This window comes from Argiope bruennichi, chromosome 8, assembly GCF_947563725.1.
Source record: "Argiope bruennichi chromosome 8, qqArgBrue1.1, whole genome shotgun sequence".
Taxonomy (NCBI): Eukaryota; Metazoa; Arthropoda; class Arachnida; order Araneae; family Araneidae; genus Argiope; species Argiope bruennichi.
In genome coordinates, this window is record NC_079158.1 from 15564350 (window position 1) to 15587243 (window position 22894).

The window sequence follows — 22894 nt, forward strand, 5'->3', positions numbered from 1 at the left end:
GTGACATCTCACTTCAATTCATTTGGAGTGTTTAGATATTATGTGATTGCAAAAGTATCAATTCTTTTTAAAAATGTATTTGCTATTTTTTACTTTCAACTTTTTGTTATACAGAGCATTTCAAAGGTAACTTTATTTCAGTGCTTAACTTTTCAAAACTTTGGTTATGTGAAAAATGTGGACACATATTTTAAGTATTCTTCGATGATTTTGAATCCGAATATCTATTAATTAGGGGATATATGGATTCGAACCTCACGTGGAAAATCTCGGATTCGAATATCACTGATCATTCACCAGCCTTCCAACTGTATTTTTTTCATACTCATATATTAGCTATAACCCTATATCTTAGTTGTAACCGTAATTTGTATCTATGCATATATAAATGCAAATATTGGCAACAACCTTCAATATAATTCCTCATGTTGACATGAAATAAATACATTTGTTGTGAATTTTAAAGTGGTTCGCATTATACATCATCTCATTCACCTCAACGTTAACTATCAAAATAATTTTAATGCGAAAAAATCGATCTGCATTTCTTACAAAAGAGATCGTTCAGTCATTTTGGATATGTAAGAAGCAATAGTTACAAATACAGAATTACAAAACAATTGATTGTAATTATTTTTAAGCGTAAAAATTCCAGTTAAAAGGATAAAAAAGGCATAAAACTCACAATATGATATCATGTAATTGGACCACATTCACGTGAGGACGCAGTCTTCTCAGAGCCCTGACTTCGGTGAGCCCAAGAGCCTGCTCAACACTAAAAAAAGGAACAGAGAATGTATATAGAACATAAATGAAATTCCAAATACAATTTATTTTTAAAACAAAAGCAATGCATTTCGGATAGAAATAAATTTTAAGGCAAAAAAATATATATTGAAACTGTAATAATATTATATTATAGCAGTCAATATTATTATGAAATCTTTATAAATCTTTTATAAATCGCCAATCTTTTATAAATTATTTCCTGATATCTTCTTCCTCCAATTATTGATAAATTGTTTTTACTGTCTTTTACTGCAAATCTTTTATAAATTATTTTCTGATGTCTCCTTCCTCCAATTACTGTTAAATTATTTTTAATGCCAATAATGATGTAGATTGATGTAAACATTATTGATAAATAAATTTTTGCAGCCTCATTTCAAAGATGTTAATACTGAAATTCATTTAGAAAGATCATGAAAATAAAGTTTCTTTCAGAGGGGAAAAAAATAAAACATCTTAACATTTAATGAAGTCAATTAACGTTCATGTTATTGTTGTTTCTGATCCCAGGTGGTATAGCTGCGCTATATCATCTCAATGAAACCAAAGATCTAAAAAAGTCCAAAAACAATAACGGATCCCTTAAAATACCAAAAATTGTAAAATTTAAGAATATGATTGGGGAAGGCCAGATCTGCCTTGCACCAAGGACATTCAGCAAAGATCCTCTGTCCGTGTTGGAAGGTGAGGGATTAGGTGTGTCCACTCAAAAAACGAGAGAGAGCTGTTTGCTGTTTTCTAGAGATATTCAGACGGTGACACCAACTAGGATTCTTACAAAGTACCAAAGTTCAACGTTCATGTGATATATATCAAACGTGTTTCGACAATTCAGCTCTGAATTCTTGAAAATGCAGAGAGAATAGACGCGATTTTGCATCACATCATTAGACAGTATGCTTAAAATTTTAGATGGCACCAGTGGGATAGCCAACAGAAGGGAAAAGATGCCCTAGGGATAAGTCTTAAAGAGCTCCATGGTGATAAAACAATGTTTTGTTTCTTTGCAACATAAAACATCATGAAAAGAAGAAAGAATAATGCCATGTCCCTGGCAACATTTACACTTGTTTAACCACTGATGACCACCGGGACAAAATAAAAATTATATTATCTCACGAAGACCAATTAACTTTGCTACGCCATTTTATGGTACGAGCAGTTGTTTTTCCTATCTGCATGTGATGTCACATAAACTTTATGAACTAATCTGTGCTTTCATGAAGTTCAGTCAATTCTAGAAAATCGAAAGCAAAATTGTTAAAATAAGAAAAACTTTCATAATAATTTTTTAGAATGCTTTTAGACTTTTAACTCATGTATTAAAAATTTTGTTTTAATAAAATTAATATATCAAAACAAAATCTATAATTGCGACGAAAGTAACTCAGTAATAATTAGATGAAATGCATATTTAAGATAAGAAATTTTATCATTACTATTGCCTAAATTATATTTATGAAAAAATGAGAAAATTTGCAAAAGCAAGTGTACGTTAATGTCTAAAATTGATAAAATCACATTTCAAGTGAAAAAATCGATAATGTTAGAAAATTGAAAAAAAAAAAAAAAAAAAAAAAAAACTATGCACATTTGCGATTTTTTAAATTTGTTCTTTTAAATTATTTAGACTACCAAACCTTTTTTAAGTTTATCGCAATAAAAAGCATCGCTCATATGGTATTCTAATATTTAAAAAGGGAGTTTCTATTTGGTTGGAACTTACATCGTTTATCATTTTTTTTTTTTAAATTTTCACCTGATTTTTTTTATTATATACAAAAATTTTTAATGTTAAAAAGTTTTTTAATTAATTTTTAAGAAAATATTCATCCATATTTTACTTCGCCTCTTTAATTGTTTCAAAACCTTTATAAGAAGGGTTTATTATTGAAAGTAAGCATCATTCAATTAAAAAAAATCTGATTATCAAGGTACATGATTAAGAAACTGAAAGAATAACATTTTTCTTCTTCCATAGATTCTGGTATCAAAATTAGATAAACCGACTGCAAATGCTCAATCTACGAAATAAGTCCTAAAGGTAACTGATTAAAATTCGTGTGTGTCGTTGTGAATCTTTACGAATGGGGTCAAATTTTTTCAACTATACTGAGATATTCATGCGCTGAATTTCCACTTAGCTGAAATATCTCATATATGAAAAAGCAATAGATACCAAGCTAGAATTAACATGCCGCATTTTCATATATCTCCTGAGTTTTACTTTCGGTATTAATTTCCCGATATAATCAGCGAGTAAATATATTTAGCTACTATCTCAACCACCAATACGAAACAAAAATTCTTCAATGTTTTTTTTAAATCAATTTTCTTCTGATATTTCTTAAATATATAATTAAATTTTGAAAAATATTCTGTTTTATTTGTGCAGCTTATGATAAAATTTACAACTAATGATTTTTTTAATTTGCTTCATTTAAAATGGGCTGGTTCTTAAAATGATGTTTTTGAATTGCCAAAAAGAGTTATTTCAGTGCAGTAATGTTATTACTTCTTTGAAATCAGCCTCCGAATTTTACAGACATTTATGAAATATCCAGTATTATAGAAGTAACGATACATAATTTCATCTTTCAAAAGCATCTCCAAGAAGGTAAAATAGCAAAACAATGGCACTAACACCTTCAGATAGAATGTAAAAGATGCAAGATTTTTTTGTAATAATTTTAAAAAGACTTTTCGTGTTTTGTCTAAATAATTAAATGACTGATGGCTTAGTTGTAAAATATCGGATTCGGGGCTAGAGGATACCAGATTTGAGACCTGATTCCACTGACAGATCTATCGGCTTGCTGTACGTTGTATTTAACGTTACAGACAGAGTGTCCTTTCATTCATCCATCATAGCCGGAGTTCCTTTGCAGAAATTTAAGAAGGAGGTATCAGTTCTGGATGTCGTCCTCGTAGTCTGTCCTTAGTTCAAAATTATGAAATCCGTCCCAAAATAACTCCTATGTTCTTTCAGAACGAACATTAATGTAACTAGACTGAAAGGTATGTGAAAAGCCCCTCCTGTATCCAATCTCTATTCGGAGAGGTTGATTGCGTGAATTTTTTTATTTAATTTTTCAAAAAATTTCAGGTATTAAACATTTTTGCTCCATTACCTAAGCATAATTTGAATCTAAAGAAACTCCAATTTCATTACTATCAATACTTACAATTAAGTGTAAAAGAATTGAACTTTGAAAATGATCGCAGAAATTTAAATTCTTTGTCCAAAAACACGAATTGCTCAGTTTCGTTAAAAGCATTTTTCAATTTTATGAAGTCTTTTCTTGGTAGTACATAATGCTGATAACACCACTGCTTGCCAATAATGATGTGGATTGTTGTAAACATGAAAGTCACGTTTGTAAGCTCAGTCTAAAATAAAGCACTAAAACTTTACAGCGGAAGGTTAAGGTTAGGAAAAAAAATAGAATATTTTGCTAATGCATAGTAAGGAATCATGGTGTTGCATATTAAATCAGCTATTTTCAAAGGAAAAAAGCGAATTTCTAAGTTAATTCTCTTTCCGATTACAGGACACGTGTTTTCTAGTGATGTTAGTGAACTTGTATTTGTTTATATATTTCTTTGGTTGCCGTGACCATATGGGCAAATTGATTCTCATTTAAATTCAGAAGCAAATTTTTTTTCACTTTATACCACCCGAAAATTTATTGTAAGCATATTTCTAAAAATAAATTCATGCAAAAATCTTTCAAAATTGTAGACGAAATTTGGAATGTATATTTCATTTATTCTTATATACAATATTCTCATATACAATATCTAATATCAGTATGATAATAAAAGATTTGGAGAATTAGGTCTATCTCCCCTTTATAACTAATATTATAACTAAACATCTCATTCTTTTCACCCTCTGCCTTTATTTTTCATAAAATCTTCTAGTGCGATTTAATGAACTCTCAATTATTAACGCCCTCATTTTTCACAACGATGTAGTAATAAAATTAACGGGAATTGCTCTGAGTATTTTTAAGAAGATCTGGTAATTTATATCAATAAATTGAATCGCTCAAAATTCTTATATCCATTGCTGCATTCTCAAAACTTAATGAAATGCATCCCTCTTATAGGTCTATCTATGCACCACAATCAACCGAATAAAGTACAATCCGATGCTGAATTCCACGAAAAATTCAATTCCTTAAGATATGTCAAATAAACTATCTTCACGTTACCTTTCACCAACTGTGTGATAATTTAAACAGGAATTAAACAAGATTTTGTGAATGCAATGTAATTAAAAACATAAATGTTTTATTAGTATTTTAATCACCCCTTCTCGTACTCCAGATAACAAACCAGCGTAAAACTAGAATTTGGATTTGCTGTCTATTTCTCTTCAAATGGTTTTCTATAAAATTTTAAGAATTTATAATTCTACCGCAAAGGTTTTTCTTTTTAGCTATCAAATGAACTTACATATAAGCATAATTTCACACTTTCCGAAAAGAAGAAACTATTGGAATTTTAACTTCGATTTATTTCACCACGGGGGTCATAATTTATACAGAAAGTGATGATGATAAATGGACGTCTGTTTACATCGCGGTATACAAGCAAAGACATTAAAATTTTCCCTTCAAAGATTTTACTATGAGATTCTGATAGGGATTTCTTTGTCACATGTCGATTTAGTTAGAGGAATCTTAGAAATCTTTTTTAAAAAGATGGCAAGGATTTTTATAGCTTCGTTCCTGGCGTGGAAACGACGGAATAAGCAATTTTGTTAAGCGCGTGTTAGCTATAATTAAATAAAAAGTGGGAGTCGGATCAGGAAATAAAAGAATAGTTTAGAATGAAGTCAAAATAGATAAATTTAAGGTAAAAATTATGAAATTAATTAGGATTTAAATTGATAGATGTCATTACATATACTTGCTTTGAAACTTTCTCAAGAAGAAATATATCTTTCTTATTAGGATAAAGCACTATACAGCAATATTTCGTTTACACGATTGTAGTGACCGAAGAAACATAATATTTTTATCATAATTTGAAAATTTGTTACAACACTTTCTACCAAGGTGCTTTTTAAAGATCAGGCTATCTCCCTCCCCCCCCCTCCCAAAAAAGGTCTTATTAGTATAATGAAGTACGTGATCTCCCTAAATCCCTAAAGTTTTCACGCACACTCCTTAATGTAGATGCCCCCCCCCCCTTCTCCCAACATAAAAATTCTGAACATTCAGCAAGTTCAGGAACTCCCAAATGTTCAGATTTTTATTTTCAGATTTCCGAGTCAAGAGTTTTGTCCTTCGTATTACCGGGAATTAAGCTGAGTATGCATTGTGGGAAACAAAATTCGATGCAGAGTTAAATTTTAGTAACAAGATCCTATACCAAATTCCATTTATCTAAATTGTTGCATTTTATGAGTTGTCGTGTTTACATCCACGCGAGTATGTAGCCAACAAATGGTCAAACTCTCGACGATTCAAAATTTAAAACCAATGTACACTTCAGATGATAGCACTGTGTACCGAATTTTGTCTATCTGGATCTTTACGTTCTGTTGTTATCGTGTTTACTTGTTTTCGTACAGGCAGACAAACTTTTGTTCAAAATTTGATAGAAATTTAAAAATTTATTGCAAAGTCAAAATCATCTTTCTAGTTCAAAATGTTTTTTAGTCATCGTGATCACAGGCGGAAACGTAATTTTTTAAAAAAAAGTGTGTTTTCGAATTTGGAGAAGTCTGAATCATGTAGGCATGGCAAAATCTCAGAGTAGAGTTCTTTGACAGTTATACTTTCTTTTTGTATATTTCGTATATAAAAAAGTAAAAAGCATAAAATGTGAAATTCCTTATACTCCTCTGTCAATGGCACAACGCATTGTGAACGGCTTAAACATTATCAAAACATAAACAGAAATAGGGTTTAAAAATAAAATAAAAATATTATAATTCAAGAGACAACATTTTTGAGATTTTATTTTACTTTATTCTCGCGCAAAACTTTCATTTTTAACAATACGAAGTTCATATTCTGAGTTCTTATCTGAGTAATTTTATCTTTCAATTCGTCAGATGGCTTTGCGAGACCTTTATCCAAAACGATTTTTCGAAAAATAAACTAAACAGTTTCATCTTTATTCCTAAAGCCTTTATCTCAAAATATATATGCCATAATGCGTTAACACAAAGGGAAACAACTTCTCTCAGAAATAGATAAGTGCTCTAAATCAAAATGAAAAAGCTAATCTAAATAATACAGAAGTTCAACTCTTTGAGTTATTTTCACAGAAAAAACTAACGAGCCGAAGGCGGACTTAACGAAACAATGGCGTAAATTTTCCCGAGATAAAATATACTCCTACTGCCTTACTTTGAAACCAAAAGCACGTGTTATTCTTTTGGGAGATGAAATCCATTAGAGTAATGGGGTAGCACAGAACAAAACAGTATCGTAAAAGAAAAGCCCCGAAACTACTAAAAATAAAAGAACTCTTAGCAGAGTTGTGATTTCCGCGTCTATCATTAGGATACAATTCCCCTTGGATGTTATTTTAGATTACATAGATGAAATATTCTAAAGGTTGCTGTTGTTTTACTCGAGTATTAATCAGATGCGTACATTTTTCTGGAAAATGTAATCTCATAAAATAATTTTAGATACATTTCTGAGTACTTTCTTTCATTTATATTCAATATTATATCTATTTTAAACTAGAAATTTCAAAACTTCCCAAATCAATGGTTATGCATCAATTTTTGATGTATCGGACAAGATCTTGAATTTATATGTCTTTGCACAATTTGTAACAATGTGAATTGGGCTTTTATTTTGCATCAAGTCACATAGCATCATAAGAAAAAAATAATGCAATGCGCAAATAAGCCACTCGTGTCGAAACACAAGAAGAACCAATATGTCTTTCTAACATACAGATGATATATCACTTGTTGCTCCAATCTAGTATTAGCTGTGTATATACAATTTATAGTATTAGCTGTGCACTAACACACTGCAGTAGTAAATCCTTGTCTGAAAATAACTCGAACTGACTTGAATTTTATTCCTTATCTTCAACAGCAAATGAATTCTTCACACAGACCTTATTAGAAATAGTTTTTGGAAAAATATATTAAATAATAAAGGACTTTTTTTCCCCTTCAAAAAATTGTTTTTTGACCTATAAGACACTTTTCGAAAAAAGCGTGTATTATTCGTCCCTGAAAAATTCACTGCTCCGACGGTGAACTGAGTCTTTGCAGATTCAGTTTCTAAAAAGCGGATCGCAATATTTAAAAGCTTGAGAACCCTCGAAATATTCAGTTTTTAATGGCTCTTGAAATATTCTTCATTACTATTTGAAATCACAAAACTACTTATATTTTCCGGACCACCAAAAAATATTTGTTAGAAAACGAGTTTTATAGGTAAACGAAGTAAACCACTTTTCAATTCTTTACTTAGTAAAAAAGATTGGCAAATTTAATAGCATTAGATCTTGCTCAGTTATATCAATTTTGATTTCTCATTAAATTTGTTCACTAAACTAAGGTTTCAAAAATATAAATATACCACTATGATTGAGAAATTTTGACAATATAAACTTGAACTGCAGGAAGTTGCTTTATCTGTTGTATATCGGATAACGACTATTGGAATAAAAACTCGTACTTATCTATCTTATACTAATACTATGAGGTGAAGAGCTTATAAGCCAGTTAACAGCTAAGCGACACGAGCAACTACTTTTGTATTGTAGTCATGTTACTGGGCTGCGAACCACAAGGTCCCAGGTTTTATTTTCGCCCATTTCAATTCGCCACATTGTTGACCTCGGACAATGAACCTTTAACCTTCGTATAGCTGTTGTGGTTCTATCTACTCACAGCAACACAAAGCCGTCAGACTCACTAGACGCAACAGCAGCAGCAACCACGCACGCTAGCCATAAGCTTGGCGCTACTCAAATGGGTACAGGTGCATTAGAATCAACAGCTAATGAATACATCACCACTCAACAGCCATATCGTTCGACTCACTGGTGGGAGAGTCTGTGGTGAATAGCTTATAAGCCAGTTAACAGCTACGCTTCACGAGCAATTGCTTTTGTATTGTGGACATGTTACTCGGCTGCGAACCACAAGGTCCCAGGTTCTATCCTCGCTCATACCAAACCGTTACAACTGTAACTTGAAGACGACTCCTTTTCCAAAGACGTGAACAGATTATCTCCGTAAAATCTGAATTTGAGAAAATTTGAAAACAACATAGCGTTTACGCAGAGGAGATTTATACAGTAATTTGCTTTAATAATGCCACTCAATATTTTTTTAAACGATAAGAAAAAACACAGATAAGACAGAAGCACAGCTTTAAGTTATAAATTATAGAGCGGTCATATCAGCAGGAACAGAGTAAAATAAATCTGAATAATTTATTGCAAATGAGTAGGTCAGAAATATAAATTTATTATCAGCACTCGCATGACGATGCCCATGACTTGATTTTTAGAGCATCAATTCTCATTTGGCTCCTTGCCAAGTCAGGATGTGTGAAATGCTAAACCTATCGAAATCCATCAATAGTTCCCCCTGCTTTTTACAGCAAATTGGGGAAGGAAACCTCTAAATTCATTTGGAAGATAATTGATTGAATGTTAATAAAATAAGGTATTTTAACCGCTCTTTTTTGGGATTAAGGAGAAATATTCTAGTTGTTACCTCGGAAAAAATTGAGAAAGATAACGAAAGTAGAATTCGGATGTCAAAAATTTAGATTTAATTAATATTATTTTCTGGAAAAATATAGAAAAAATATTCCCAAATTCTGGAAAAATATAGAAAAAAAAATCCCAAAATTCTGTAAATCTTGTTAGTTGTTCATAAAATATTTAAAAAGAGTGGGAATTGCTTATTTTATTTGATACTTCATCGATTTTTTTCCTATGATATTTAGAAAGGACATCATAAACAAATATGTATGAAAAATCTCCAAAATGTCACCAATATTAAATTTTAAAAATTTATACCATATATTTTAACATTCGGGCCTTAAGGTGCATAAGCTCCTCTTGCAACTTGTGTTTCTGAGTTGTAGTTGCTCTAAATTCGTCTGGACATCCCAGACGGATTTTTTTTAAAAAAACTTCTTTTTATAAGTAACGAAGAATTTAAATTCTTTCGTTGAATTCGAAATATAAAGTTGGTTAAAAACTTTAAATTTTATCAATTCTAGATAATATTCTTGATATTGCAATATGTCTTCGGAAAATTAAAATAGAATGTAATCCTTTTAACAGAAATATATAATTATGCATACATACCTTACAAAGTGCCTTTTGAGAGTTTTGCAAGCGTATAGTTGTCCGTCTGTCAGATTCTGGCAGGCCATCACTTCGGCAAAACTTCCCTCTCCTTTTTTACCAAGGATGCGATACCCTAAGCATAAAAAGGGAACATTTTAAAACAGATTTTTGAGAATAACTGAAAGCCAATAGTTATAATATAATGCATCAAAAGTAAAGGCCTGTAATGTTTCAATATTTGATTTTATGGTTTAAAATAGATTATAAAGAGCAGGAACTTTAAATAGAATTTAATTATATCGAGCATGCTAAGATAATGCGGTTATTTCTCTGAAATTTTCTCGCATATTCTTTTTAAAAAAAAGCGTTTTTCCCTCTGTCGCATAAAGAGTAGAATTTGAATAAAGTGAGCTCTCCGATTTTTATTTTTAGAGTCCCTCACATGAGGATTTTGTACTTGAGAAAAAGTTACAGTGCTTTGTACAGTAAAACAAACAAACAAACGAAAAGGTATTATGGGTGCCTTTTCTAAAATCGATTGAAGCCGAAATTTGACACAGAACTGAAAATTAACAATGAGATTACATACCAAATTTTATTTATCTAAGTCTTTGCATTTTTAAATTATAGGTTTACATGTAAGCGAATGTAAAGGTCAGTCAACTTCTTAAAAAAAGGAGCTCAAAATATCATACAGGTGTGGTGAATAGCTTATAAGCCAGTTAACAGGTACGCTACACGAGCAATTGTTTTGTATTGTAGTCATGTTACTGGGCTGTGAACCACAAGGTCCCAGGTTCTATCCTCGCTCATTACAAACCGCCACATTAGTGACCCGGACGTGATCCTTCAACCTTCGTACAGCTGTTGTGGCGCCATCTACCCACAACAACCCAAAATCGTCAGACTCACTTGACGCAGCAAGAGCAACCACTCACCCACACACACGCGCTCGCCATAACGCTTGGCGCTTTTCAAATGCTCAAATGGGTGCATGTGCATTAGACACAACAGCTAATAAATACATCACCACTCACCAGTATATCTTTCGTCTCACCTCCGACTCACTGGAGGGAGAATCTGTAGTGAATAGCTTATAAACCAGTTAACAGCTACGCTACCCGAGCAATTGCTTTTGTATTGTGGTTCATGTTACTGGGCTGCGAACCACAAGGTCCCAGGTTCTATCCTCGCTCAATTCAATTCGCCACACAGGTCTATACTGATGCTAACTATTATGTTTAGATACTAACTGTCATGTAGCTCTTTGCAATTTAAAATTATCTTGTTTTTGAGCACTCGGATGGACAGATAGATCGACAAACTTCCTCTGCCTGCATTTTGTTCAAAATTTGAAGAAACCTGGTGATTGAGACCACATACTAAATTTCATCCGTCCAATTCAAAGTATTTTTTGAGTCATAGGATTCGACAAAATCGCAAATTCGAATTTTGTTGTCCATTACTGAACTTCATCTTTGTATGCTTCATATACGAGATAATAAAAATTATGCTTTAAAATAAAAATTACATTTTAGATGTTTAATGAAAACACCTCTACATCTCGACAAAGATTTTAAAAACTATTCATATCACTTAATATCCGAATGTGTAAACTGAAAGAAAATTCAAAGAACACACACATAAATATTATGATACAATTCAGTTTAGCTATTTATGAACGCTCCACGTCAATATCAAAATAAGAATTATTTTTTCGACTTTCTGATGCACTTACACAATAGACGAGTTTTATATTAAGAAAATAAATTTCAAGAGCTCATTCCATATTTGATTTACCGCCATGTTCTGTTTTAGAGTTACAGCATCCCATGGCAGTGGCAAGTTTAAGTATTTCCCGATTCTAGGCAATTTACATGATAAAGCTTCTCTTTTAATAACTAGTCAAATTAATTTCCTATTTTAGCGCATTTTTAACACTTTAATGATTTCTTTTACATTGATAATTTTTATTTTATTAATTTTATAATAATTTATTTACCTATTATGTCTTCATATTGCCCGGAATGTTATTCTACAATATTATTAATTAATAAAAATATTTACACTGTTATTAATAATATTCACATTATTCAGTTTTATTTTAAAATAATGTAATGAAACATACAAGAATTTCACTAATTATATTTGATAAAGTATCAATATTATGATTATGTTTTATTACTCACAGAATTTTGGATCCCACCCTTCTATCTACTACTGCTCTGGATGCAAATGTCGTGACAAGACAGAGGCTCTGTACCAATCGCAAGAAATTTCCCATGACAAATCTAAATTATAAAAGAGACATCACAACCACAATTGCAAGACTCAGAACAGGACACCTAAGGGGCATGAGGAGCATGCTCAATGGCTCCAGACTCTATGGAAGATGCAGACACTGTCCAGACGTGCAGCTGGATCCGGAGCATATGTTTAGCTGTCTTTCTATTATTTCAGCCCTCTTCAAAATAGACATTGACTGCACCAGGGATATTCTTTATTCCGAGAAAGCTGAAGATGTGGCCAGGACTGTTCTGCATGCTTTTGGCCCAATCTAATTGTCCATCTCTCTCCCTTTCCCCCTTATTTTTTATTGCCCTTGTCACGCTACAACAACACAACTCATAGAATTTGTATATGTTTTTTGTATGACAAATAAGGAACTCATTTGTTTACTTATTTGAAACTTATTTTTATCTGTTGTTATATTAATTTAGGAACTAGGAAAATAGCATTTTATACGACTTTGCAGTTCCCTCTCTGCTTAGCAAACATAGGCATTTACCTAGCTTGCCTGGTTGGAGATCCACCACTATTCCATACACAATAACGTATAAATAAACAGAAAAAAGTAACATTCATAAATCAAATTCGATTCAAAATTGTTAGAAGCCATCGTAAAAACAAATAGGCATTGTTAATACTAATTTCTAGTAATGATAAATTTATATTAAAACAAAATTAATATTAACACACTAAAAGACAAAGGAAATTTAATATGTATAATTTAAAGAACATTTTATTAAAAAATAATTCAGTTCTTCAAAGAAAGTAAAGCTAAATTTATATTTATTAATAATTTTTTTTTAACTTTCAGTTTATATTTCCGATTCTGAAATTTATGGGAATAGCATAATGCTATATTCAAACCAGATGAAATTCAAAAACAGTATGCCAGAAATGCACCAAAATCATTCTGAAAAAAAATTTCAATCATCAAAGAGATAAAGTATTAAACATAAAAAAATAGTTTAATTTAAAATAAAATATATGTTGTATGCATTTAATGCATAAAATACATAGAAATAAGAAATTACATATTTTTTAAAAGAAATACAAATATAAATTAGCAAATAATGTATGCATATATAATAATAATTTTACTATTTAATCAGCATCTTTTAATGCATAACAATTCCTTAGATAACACTTTTCGAAACTTATTCAATATTAAGTTCAAATTCAAAACCAGTGAAAGCTAAAATTAATTCAACTAAACTCTATGATGGGAATGCTTTTCACCTATTGGTGTAATGCATTTTTACAATATCATTGAAAACTAATGACGGATTTTCGACCGACATGGAAGAAGGGGAGGGGGAGCTGCAGTAGATTGATTAAAAATATCTTAATAGGCTAGCAGTAAAATAAATACGCTTGTAAAAAACAAAAATTCTGTAAATTATAAAAGATTAGAATAATATTAAAACTTTAATAAGAATAAATAATCAGGTTCCTATTTGTTTTATTATATTGATTTAGTTATTAAAATTCATAAATACTGAGTGTCGGTTTAAATAACATTGCATCAAACATGCATGCGATATAGCATCCACGTCTGTATTGAAAGTGAATAAATAAATAAAATGTATGTCTTCTCATAAAATCGCTGACAAAATGTTAAACTAAAATAAATCGTCAGTATATTAATTAAGTTTAAAATGTGTTAAAATACGAAATTAAATTGATCAGGTTATAAAAAGAAGAATCTCGTGTTGGGCTCAAAATACTAAATCTTCCACGGTGGAGTTTCATTAAAAAATTGGGTAAAATGTTTACTTTTTGGTACTTTTTAAATTCGTTTAATAGTAAACCCCTTATTTATTTCCCGTTCTATGAATAATCTTGATAAATAAAACAAGCAAAAAAAAAAAAAAAAAAGGTGAAATATAAATTAACCCATCATTTTCATTCAACTAAAGACAACAGAAAAGTTCTGTCCAAATGATAATGACATCCCGGCGGAATTTATGTCATAATTTAAGCCCTCGTGCGAAGAATGCTAACCAAACAGTTGACCCGTTTCATCTTTCTCTCCTCCTCCCCTTTTACAGGTGACCAACCTTTTCAGACGACAGGAATCAAAAAGAGAGGGAAGTGTTTGCCCCCATTTCACACTCGGCTACTCCGAAGATCGATATTTAGTTGCCAAGCAATGGAATCTACAATCTTTTGTTACACTCTTGCGTGGAATTTTTTTTTTCACAACTAGCATTTCGGTAATATGAGAAAGAAGTCACTTTTAATTGTTAAGAGCTCAGTCTTCTGCAAATTTAACTAAAATAACTTTTTTTTTCTAATTTATAGTTTTAGCGACTGCAAATAACTTCATTGAAAAGGAAACAGAACGCATTCAAAACTGAATAGACTGTAGATAAAAAATATACCATACCGAGATAAGAAGATATTTTCTACAAAACATAATTTCTGCATTGGAGAAAAAAAAAATATTTGCCATTGGAGTTCCAATAGTATCTGTTTTCTCGATGTGCATAAACGAATGATGCAATAAAGATTTAACCAGCGGAAGTGTAATAAAATATTGTTCCGAGAACTCCTTGCATAGCATTGGCGTACAATAGTTATGAAATATTAAAAACTTTGACATGAATGTAGCATTTTTACTGAATCTGTAATGTCAGCCGTGGCGAGTTATTTCACGATGAATCCCTGGCATGTAGTTAATAGCATCCAAAAAACCGATTTATGTTTTGGATGCGTTTTTCTCACCCGATTGAAACAAAAATTTGACCAAAATTACACTTATATTCACAAAAATCCCATACCAAAATACCAAATTTGATATGTTTAAGTTCTTGCGCTTTTGAGTTATTTCATTTACATGTTTCTGAAAGTACAGACACTCAATCCGCCTTTGGATTTGCCACAAAATTTAGGAAGTGTCTACACAATAGATGTTGAATTTGTGTACCGAATCTTATCTAACATTCTTTGTTTTGTAATTATCGTGTTTACTTATATTCGAACAGTCGGTCAGACGGACTTCCTCTGAACCGATTTCATTAAAAATTTGATAGAAATCTGCAAATGTGGTGTAAAGAGTGTGTGCCAAATTTCAACCGTCAAGATCAAAGAGTTTTTGAATTATCTTTGTCTAAAACAGACAAGCGGGCAGACGGACATTTTCCAAAAATATGTGTTTTGAATTCAAGGAGGTTTGAAACTTGGAGATTCGACAAAATATCGAGTTCGAATTTTTTGACGATTACTACACTTTTTCTATATTACGTATACAAGAAAGTAAAAATGAGCGGCAATTAAAGATATGCGAAATGTCCTTTGTATGCGCATCATTCTATCAGCATCGTATTATAATTTAGTCAGAGCTGTAAGATATGTTAAATGCAGGAAGTGTTAGAAAGCAATAGATGTTAATAATTGTCATAGCTTCCAATTTTAACCACATAAATGCATACAAGGAAAAAAAATTAACAGGTAAATATATTTAAATAGTATAATATAACATAAAGAGATATTATAATGTAGAATCTTATAATAAATTGCATTCATTCATAAAAGACAAAACTATCGTCTATCTTTAACTTGAATAAATTTAAATCAAAAGCAGTATTCAGGTAATATTATCAGCGATTCCAAGTTATGATCGACAAAAAGAAATACGACACATTTTCCTCGCAAAAAATAAGAGAGTAAAAAAAAGAAATGATGGCTTTTTAATAGCTCAGATAAGAGTTCCGAATTTCGGGAATGAAATTTGAACTAAAGAATTCCTCTGACAACAACTTAAGTTAAAGTTACAGTTATTATATACTAAAAGATGGGAAATCTACGCAATTTAGATGCTACACTAATTGCGAGGTGGATCCAAGAAACATCTAATCCAAGCAAATTAGTATAATATCTAATCCAAGCAAAAAATTGTTATTCTAATTGCGAAGTAATTAATTTTATGATACAGTTAAAATGATATAATTTTACCAGAAGCAAATTTTTAATTAAGCAGACTACGCAGCTGCCTTTGACTGAAAATAGATCAATTAAAAAATATATTCCGGGTTGTGAAATAAATAAGATAGTAAAAAACATAAATTCTAAGGCGGGTAATAAAAAATACAAAAGAAATATTAGAAAGCGTCATTTCTCCAGATTAAATTAAAAAAATAAGTTAAACATGCATGAAATGAAAGTTAGCCCAAGATGCATAAATCTGGTCTAAAACCAAACAAACTAACAAAATTGTAGAATGATGATTTTTGATGATTATAATAATTTTTGATGAATTTGATATTCACAATTTTTGATGATTATAACATTTTCTTTATATTTGAATACGACTAAGTAAAAACATTCTATTTGCAATTAAGTAAAGAATCTTTCAAATAATCTTCAAAAAGCAAATAAATAAATAAAACCTGTTGTCAAAATCGCGCCTCTCAAATAACCAACACGAATTTGAGCTAACAATTCCATTAAGATTTTATGAGGTTGTCCATTTCTTTTCCGTTAAAAAGTCTCACTCTTATTCGGCATCATAACAATTTAAGTAATGGGCGATTGACGTTTTTTGGAATCTTTTTTATCACGCGAAAGCGCTATTTTTTAGGCTTTGCGATTTGAATGCGAATGATGGAAAAAAACGATACAAACACTCGCTTATCCCTATATTTTTTTTTGTAGAGTGTAAATTAACACTTTTTCGACTTGGTGAAATGAATGACTTCATCGCCTGCTTGTAAAAATAGAATGTGATAAAACGTACTTTAACCTTATGGGAACAGAAAAATGCGTGTGTGCTTAGAGTCTTATTTTATTGCCACACTAAATGCAAGATGTTAAAGAGGAAAGACTTCGTAGATTATCCGGGATAGAATCAGATTTGAATCAAATGATTCAGTTGCCCTCGTCTTTCATTATATCAGGAAACTATATTATGTTACATACCAGACACCAGATACTAATGAGAACAAATTATCTGGAATAGTACCACATTTGCATCAAATGCACGAATTTTCCTGTTTTTTATATTTAGTATGTAATATCATATTTTTGTTAAACATGATGTTATTTACTAAATACGCGATATTAAAATGTGCAGAATTTCTAGATTATCTGAGATAGTACCGAATTTGAATTTAATTATTTTTTTATTATTATTATATCAGAAAATACATCACATTACACATTGAATAAGGGATATTGAAGAAAGCAGATTTCTCGGATTATCCGGGATCATACCAAATTTGAACAGGAAGTTTCTACAGAATTCATTTTAGCCTTTACCATATTCAGAATATGACCTATGTAGAGTGACTCTAATAAGTGATGAAATTAATTTCAGAGGGAAAATATTAAAAGTAAAAGCAAAATATATAATTTCTGCTTCCTTATCTTTTGCTGTTTTTTTAATATACTTTTCTTAATTTGATTAATTTAAAGATAAACTTTTTAGCCAAATTTTCATTCATTACTGCATTAAGATTTTTTTAATTCTTAATTAACAGTTAATTTACTAATTTAACTAAATTGTTATTCATCAGAACAAAAATATAATAGATTCTAACAATGCCATCTTTTACTGCACTTGCATTTTGAAAAAAAATTTAATTATTTTTTATTTTTGTTTCTGAACTATTTCACTTTATTTTAAATATTTATCTGTGCAATGAACTCTGATTACTCTTTCTAAAGTAAAGAATTTTCTTTGATCCCTTGAATTTTCTTTTAAATGATGTTAAAGCATCGTCTATAATTCGGATTTATTTCATTTCATTCGAAATTAAAACTAACTTAAAAGCTGCTTTATTAATAATTTTTTTGTTTATTTATTTTTGTTATACATGTCCCTATCTTGTGTAAGAACGATTTTTAAGACTATTACTTTCTTGAAGATTTCACCAGTATTTCTTATTTCAAAGCATTATATAGACCCCCCCCCAAAAAAAAATTCTTAATTTTAATAAAACTTTTAACTCATAAAATATTATTGCTTATTTTAATATTTTAATAAAAAATTGAAGCATTCAAAATTTTGCATAGTTTCTCTTAAATAAAAATAATTTTTTTTATTAAAACTACCTTTTAAATCATTAAATTATTTCAATTATATTATGATTTAATGTTAATATTCTCATGATCTCATTTCTTAATATTATTATGATTTCTTTCACTAACATTATTTTCTGTGTATTTATTAATCATAAACTATTCATAATAACTGTTTAACATCAAAATTAAATATTTACCCCCATTTTTAATCTAAAAATTTTCATTTTCTCTTGTTGCGTTCATTTTTAGTTCTAGTTTTCCTCGATTCAAATTTTTCGGTAAATCGAAATTTTATTGTAGCTTGTCAGCTTCGAATCAACCAAATTCCAAAGCATGTATTTTTTTTAGAATACTTCCGTCACACTCATTCAAAAAGCTTTAAAAAATCGACGATTTAAACAGATATTTTTAACGAACGTTTTAATTTAGAAATTAGAAAATTAAAATTAAATCATATCTCCGTAAATCATTCGCTTCATTGTCTACAAACGTAGGATAGTTAATATTTCAATAATAGTATAATTGCAGTTACTCAGTGAAATATTCAGATGGTCAGCACATAATGAACTTACTTTAATAAAAATTCGACACTGATAAATATCCAAAAATACGTAGCCATAAGTTAGAAACTCTTAGTGAAAATTTGCCTTTATTAATGAAATAAACTATCCTAAAATTAAACGTTTCATAAATTTTAATGAAAGCAATAAATTTTCTTTTAGCCTTTTGAATCCTATTTAGAGAACCAGTATTTCCAATATTTGAATTATAGGCCATGATTCATTTTAGTGAGATTATCTTTACAATAAAAAAAATTATGCCATTGAAATCATAAATGAGAGAATAGAATTATTCGGTTGACGTCACAATTGCAAAGCGAAAATAATAGCTGGTATCGTATGGAATTTAGCCAATACTGTCTCACCTTGCTGTGCAATGCTATATAAGAAGACATGCAATTTGAATAATTTATTCAAAAATGAAATCGATGCCGTACATTTTATGCGCATCACATAGCCATGAAAGGAATTTATAAAATCATACATTTGGATGCAGCACAACTGTTCTTAATACGAAGTATACAAAGAGAAAGTATTGTAATTTCCAAAAAGTTTGAACTCGGGAATTTGACAAATTTCGAAATTCCTGAGATCTCTCATTTAGAAAAACACAGTTCTGGAATTATGTTTATCTGTATGTGAAAAGATATCTCAAGAGCTAAACATCTCATTTGAGCTAAAAATTGAAATTTGTTATGTGGTTTTTACATCAAATTTATAGGTTTCTAGCAATTTTTGAACAGAATCCATGCGAAGGAAGTTTGACCGTCTGAATGTCCGAATACAAGTGAACACAAAAATCTCAAAAAAAAAAAGAAAAAAAGGATGGAATTTTATACGCAGTTAATGTACAGATTTGCATCAAATTTTGTAGCGAATGAGTCAATAGGTTGACTATCTATCAGTTTGTATATTCACATCCATGTAAACGAAATAGCTAAAAAAAAAAAAAAAAAAAACGCAAGGAATAAGTAAAGTTTGATATATGATCGTTTTTCTAAAAATGTAGTTCATTATCAAATTTTGATTTAAGTCTTTTGAAGAAAAAAAGACCCCAAAATGCACACGCGGTTTCTTTCACTGTACTTCTTATGTACTAAAAGCTTGCGTACCGTACTCTGAAAATAAAAAACCGAGCATCCGTGGGGTTTACGGCCTTAATTATGGTTCAGAGATAAAAGGAAATAACATATTTATTCGAAAGTATGTAAGTAAGTTTTGCGAAAAACACACCCACTGGTTCTCAACTGACATTTTTTTACAAATTAATAATAAAAATACACCTAATTGATAATTAATAATAATAATGTATATTAATTATTTGCTACACATAAATGCACCTTTCCAATTTGATTTTGAAATCCACGCAGTATTTCACGCGTATAAAAATACACACGATAAAGTAATGTCTTGTAAAAATGTAAAAAACATAAATAGAGATATTAAATGAAAATCATCATTTGTTTTCCCGTATAATTGCAACGGTTGTTTTGATAATTCAATCATATGTAAATCAAGTGCTTCCAATTACATTACTATCAAGAAATATTTTTTCCCTTTTTGTAAAGATTTGTTCGGTCACTTAAAAAATTAATCTTACCATAATGTAAATGAACTGAAAAGCAGCGTTCTGCTGGCCTTCACACTCGATGACATTTAGCGCGCAGGTGGAAAAATTATAAAATGCATGCTTTGCTTTTTTTCGTCGAGGAGCAAGCACTATGCATTGTATATTTTCAAAATAATAAAAAAAATTGCTACCTTCATTAACGCTTTTTTCTATTTCTATGAGTTTAATGACAGCTATCTTCGCTCGTATAGATTTATCTTCATAAAGGCTAATTAAATATATGTTTATAAAGTTACAACTTTTTAGAGAAAATTAAATATGACTAAAAAATATTTAAATTTTTTTTAAATAAAATATTATGAATATTTTTTGAGTTTGAATGAGAAACAATTGACAATTCAAGATTAAAGCCGGAAAATGACTTTTATGTACTAATTTGCAATAATAAAATGTACAAGTCCACATACAATTAATTTATACCTCTTTAAAGAAGTTTATTATATATTAGTGTCATTCAGACATATGACTATATTAATATTTTTATAAATATTTTCAGGAAAAGTTTATTATTATGTATTAAATTTTCTTTTATTTAATTTTTCTACAAATAATGCCACGTGCATTCACATTTTATGGTATTTTAATTTAAGGTAGAAAACATCATGTGGATATTTTGCTCAAGAACTAATTTTATAAAAATTGAAAAAATTCTGTTGACAATGTCCAAATATGGCGACTTTAATTTAAATTTTAAAGTTTTTATTAAGATAATCTTATTTTACAGAAATTCAAAAAAGGCAGCCTTTTTAGAAAAATTTATGCTGAATCCAACTTCGGAAAAATTATGAAATAATTAGCAATAAAGATGTATTTTTAAACTTTCATTTTTCATAAATCTGCTTTATTAATATTATTTTTGTAAGAAAGTTTTAAATTCTTTTCTAGAAGAATGTGTTCGGCTTATTAAAACAGAAATCAAGATTTGTTTCATTAAATTCTGATGACAGTACAGATAAACTCGTTAACAAATCACATTTTAACAATCAACGGTTTTTGCAATGCTTTAATTCTGCTTTTTCTTCTAAGTACCTAATTAATATCAATTATAATCAACCAACGTTCCGAACGAAAAAAAAAAGAAGTAATAAACTAATTTATATTACTTTAGAAAAAATATATTTGTAATTTCTCTGAAAATGGTTATGTATACAAACTATTATATACCAAAACAAACATTAGGCGGAATATCTATAACCTACCATGGAAAGTTAGAATGTTTCTATAATTTAACAATAATTGAAAATCATGATTTATTTCTGTTTTTAATTTGAAAACGAAAATAAAATTAAACTTGCAGCAGAAAACACAAATTAAGGAAAAATAATCAAAACAATGACGTAATTTTTACTTACTTTGCACCGTATTGGAATGGTTGGGAGGAAAATCGTCTGCTGTCACTGGCCTCCCTCGAAGGCACAGCATTTGTTGATCTTTTGGAATCAGCATTCTTAATTATTTAAGGAAAATCCAGTTCTTAAACAAAGTCAAGTTCGCTAATGAAATAGTTTTGGAATGTTACTGTTTCTTCTCATTAACTTTCAATTCTGAGATCAAGTACGAATGCAGTTTTGAATTGATTGCTTCTGGTTTTTAAATTTAAAACGAATGTGAAAGATGGCACCAGTAAATTTATCGTTTGTCTACTTAAAATGTTTGTGAAAAAGAATGACATCTCGAACAATTGTGAAACTCATTAACAGACTGCCTCTCGCTTTTTTCCCCTTTCGCCCCTTTTTTTCTTTGTTATTATTATTTTTAAAAAATTCGCTTTAATTCACTTCTTCTTCTTATTTTGTTTTTTTAAAAAAGAAACTTGTTTCTCTTGTCTTCATTCAATTACATTTGAACGTTAAAGAGTATATCAAAGCAGCGGAGAAAGCTGTGCATTACAGATCGAAGAGTTCCATACTGATACGCTCGCATGTCTAGTCCGAAATGAAACACGCCGGTCGGAAAACGTGCAACAAAAGAACGACAGGTAATCCGCGACCTCTTACGGTGAATACCGTCTGTTCAATTGCACTAAGTGTAGGTCGGTAGAGAATTACTCGCCAACCGAATAAACTAAGTTTGAGGGACGATTCACAAAATATAATAAAAACCATAAACAAAGAAATATTGGGCGAAATTTATTAAACCAATCGTGAATCCATCTTATTAGAAGAATATTAGAGAAATAAAACAATTTTTTTTATGTCGATTTTTTTTAAAAAATTTTTAGCAAATGTTCATAGTACCAGGATACTTTTTTCCTAAGGAATCGTCTTTTTTAGGATAGTTTTTCAATGTTTTTTTTTATGTTATA

General features: G+C 29.9%; 1 protein-coding gene across 3 annotated transcripts in view; it reads right to left on the minus strand.

Annotated features, from left to right (window-relative positions):
* LOC129981348 (MAPK/MAK/MRK overlapping kinase-like) overlaps positions 1 to 22542 on the minus strand; it is a 71173-nt gene extending 48631 nt beyond the window's left edge. For 2 of the 3 annotated variants that reach the window (XM_056092164.1, XM_056092163.1), the window contains exons 1-3: positions 21942 to 22542; positions 10108 to 10222; positions 686 to 775 (exon numbers count right to left, since the gene is read on the minus strand). In XM_056092164.1, coding sequence (XP_055948139.1) covers positions 686 to 775; positions 10108 to 10222; positions 21942 to 22035 — 299 coding nt within the window. In that variant the 5' untranslated portion in view covers positions 22036 to 22542. Of the gene's footprint in view, positions 1 to 685; positions 776 to 10107; positions 10223 to 12278; positions 12399 to 21941 lie in introns of those variants that run through there. The other variant, XM_056092165.1, reaches the window with a different exon arrangement.
* Between the last annotated feature and the right edge of the window lie 352 nt (positions 22543 to 22894).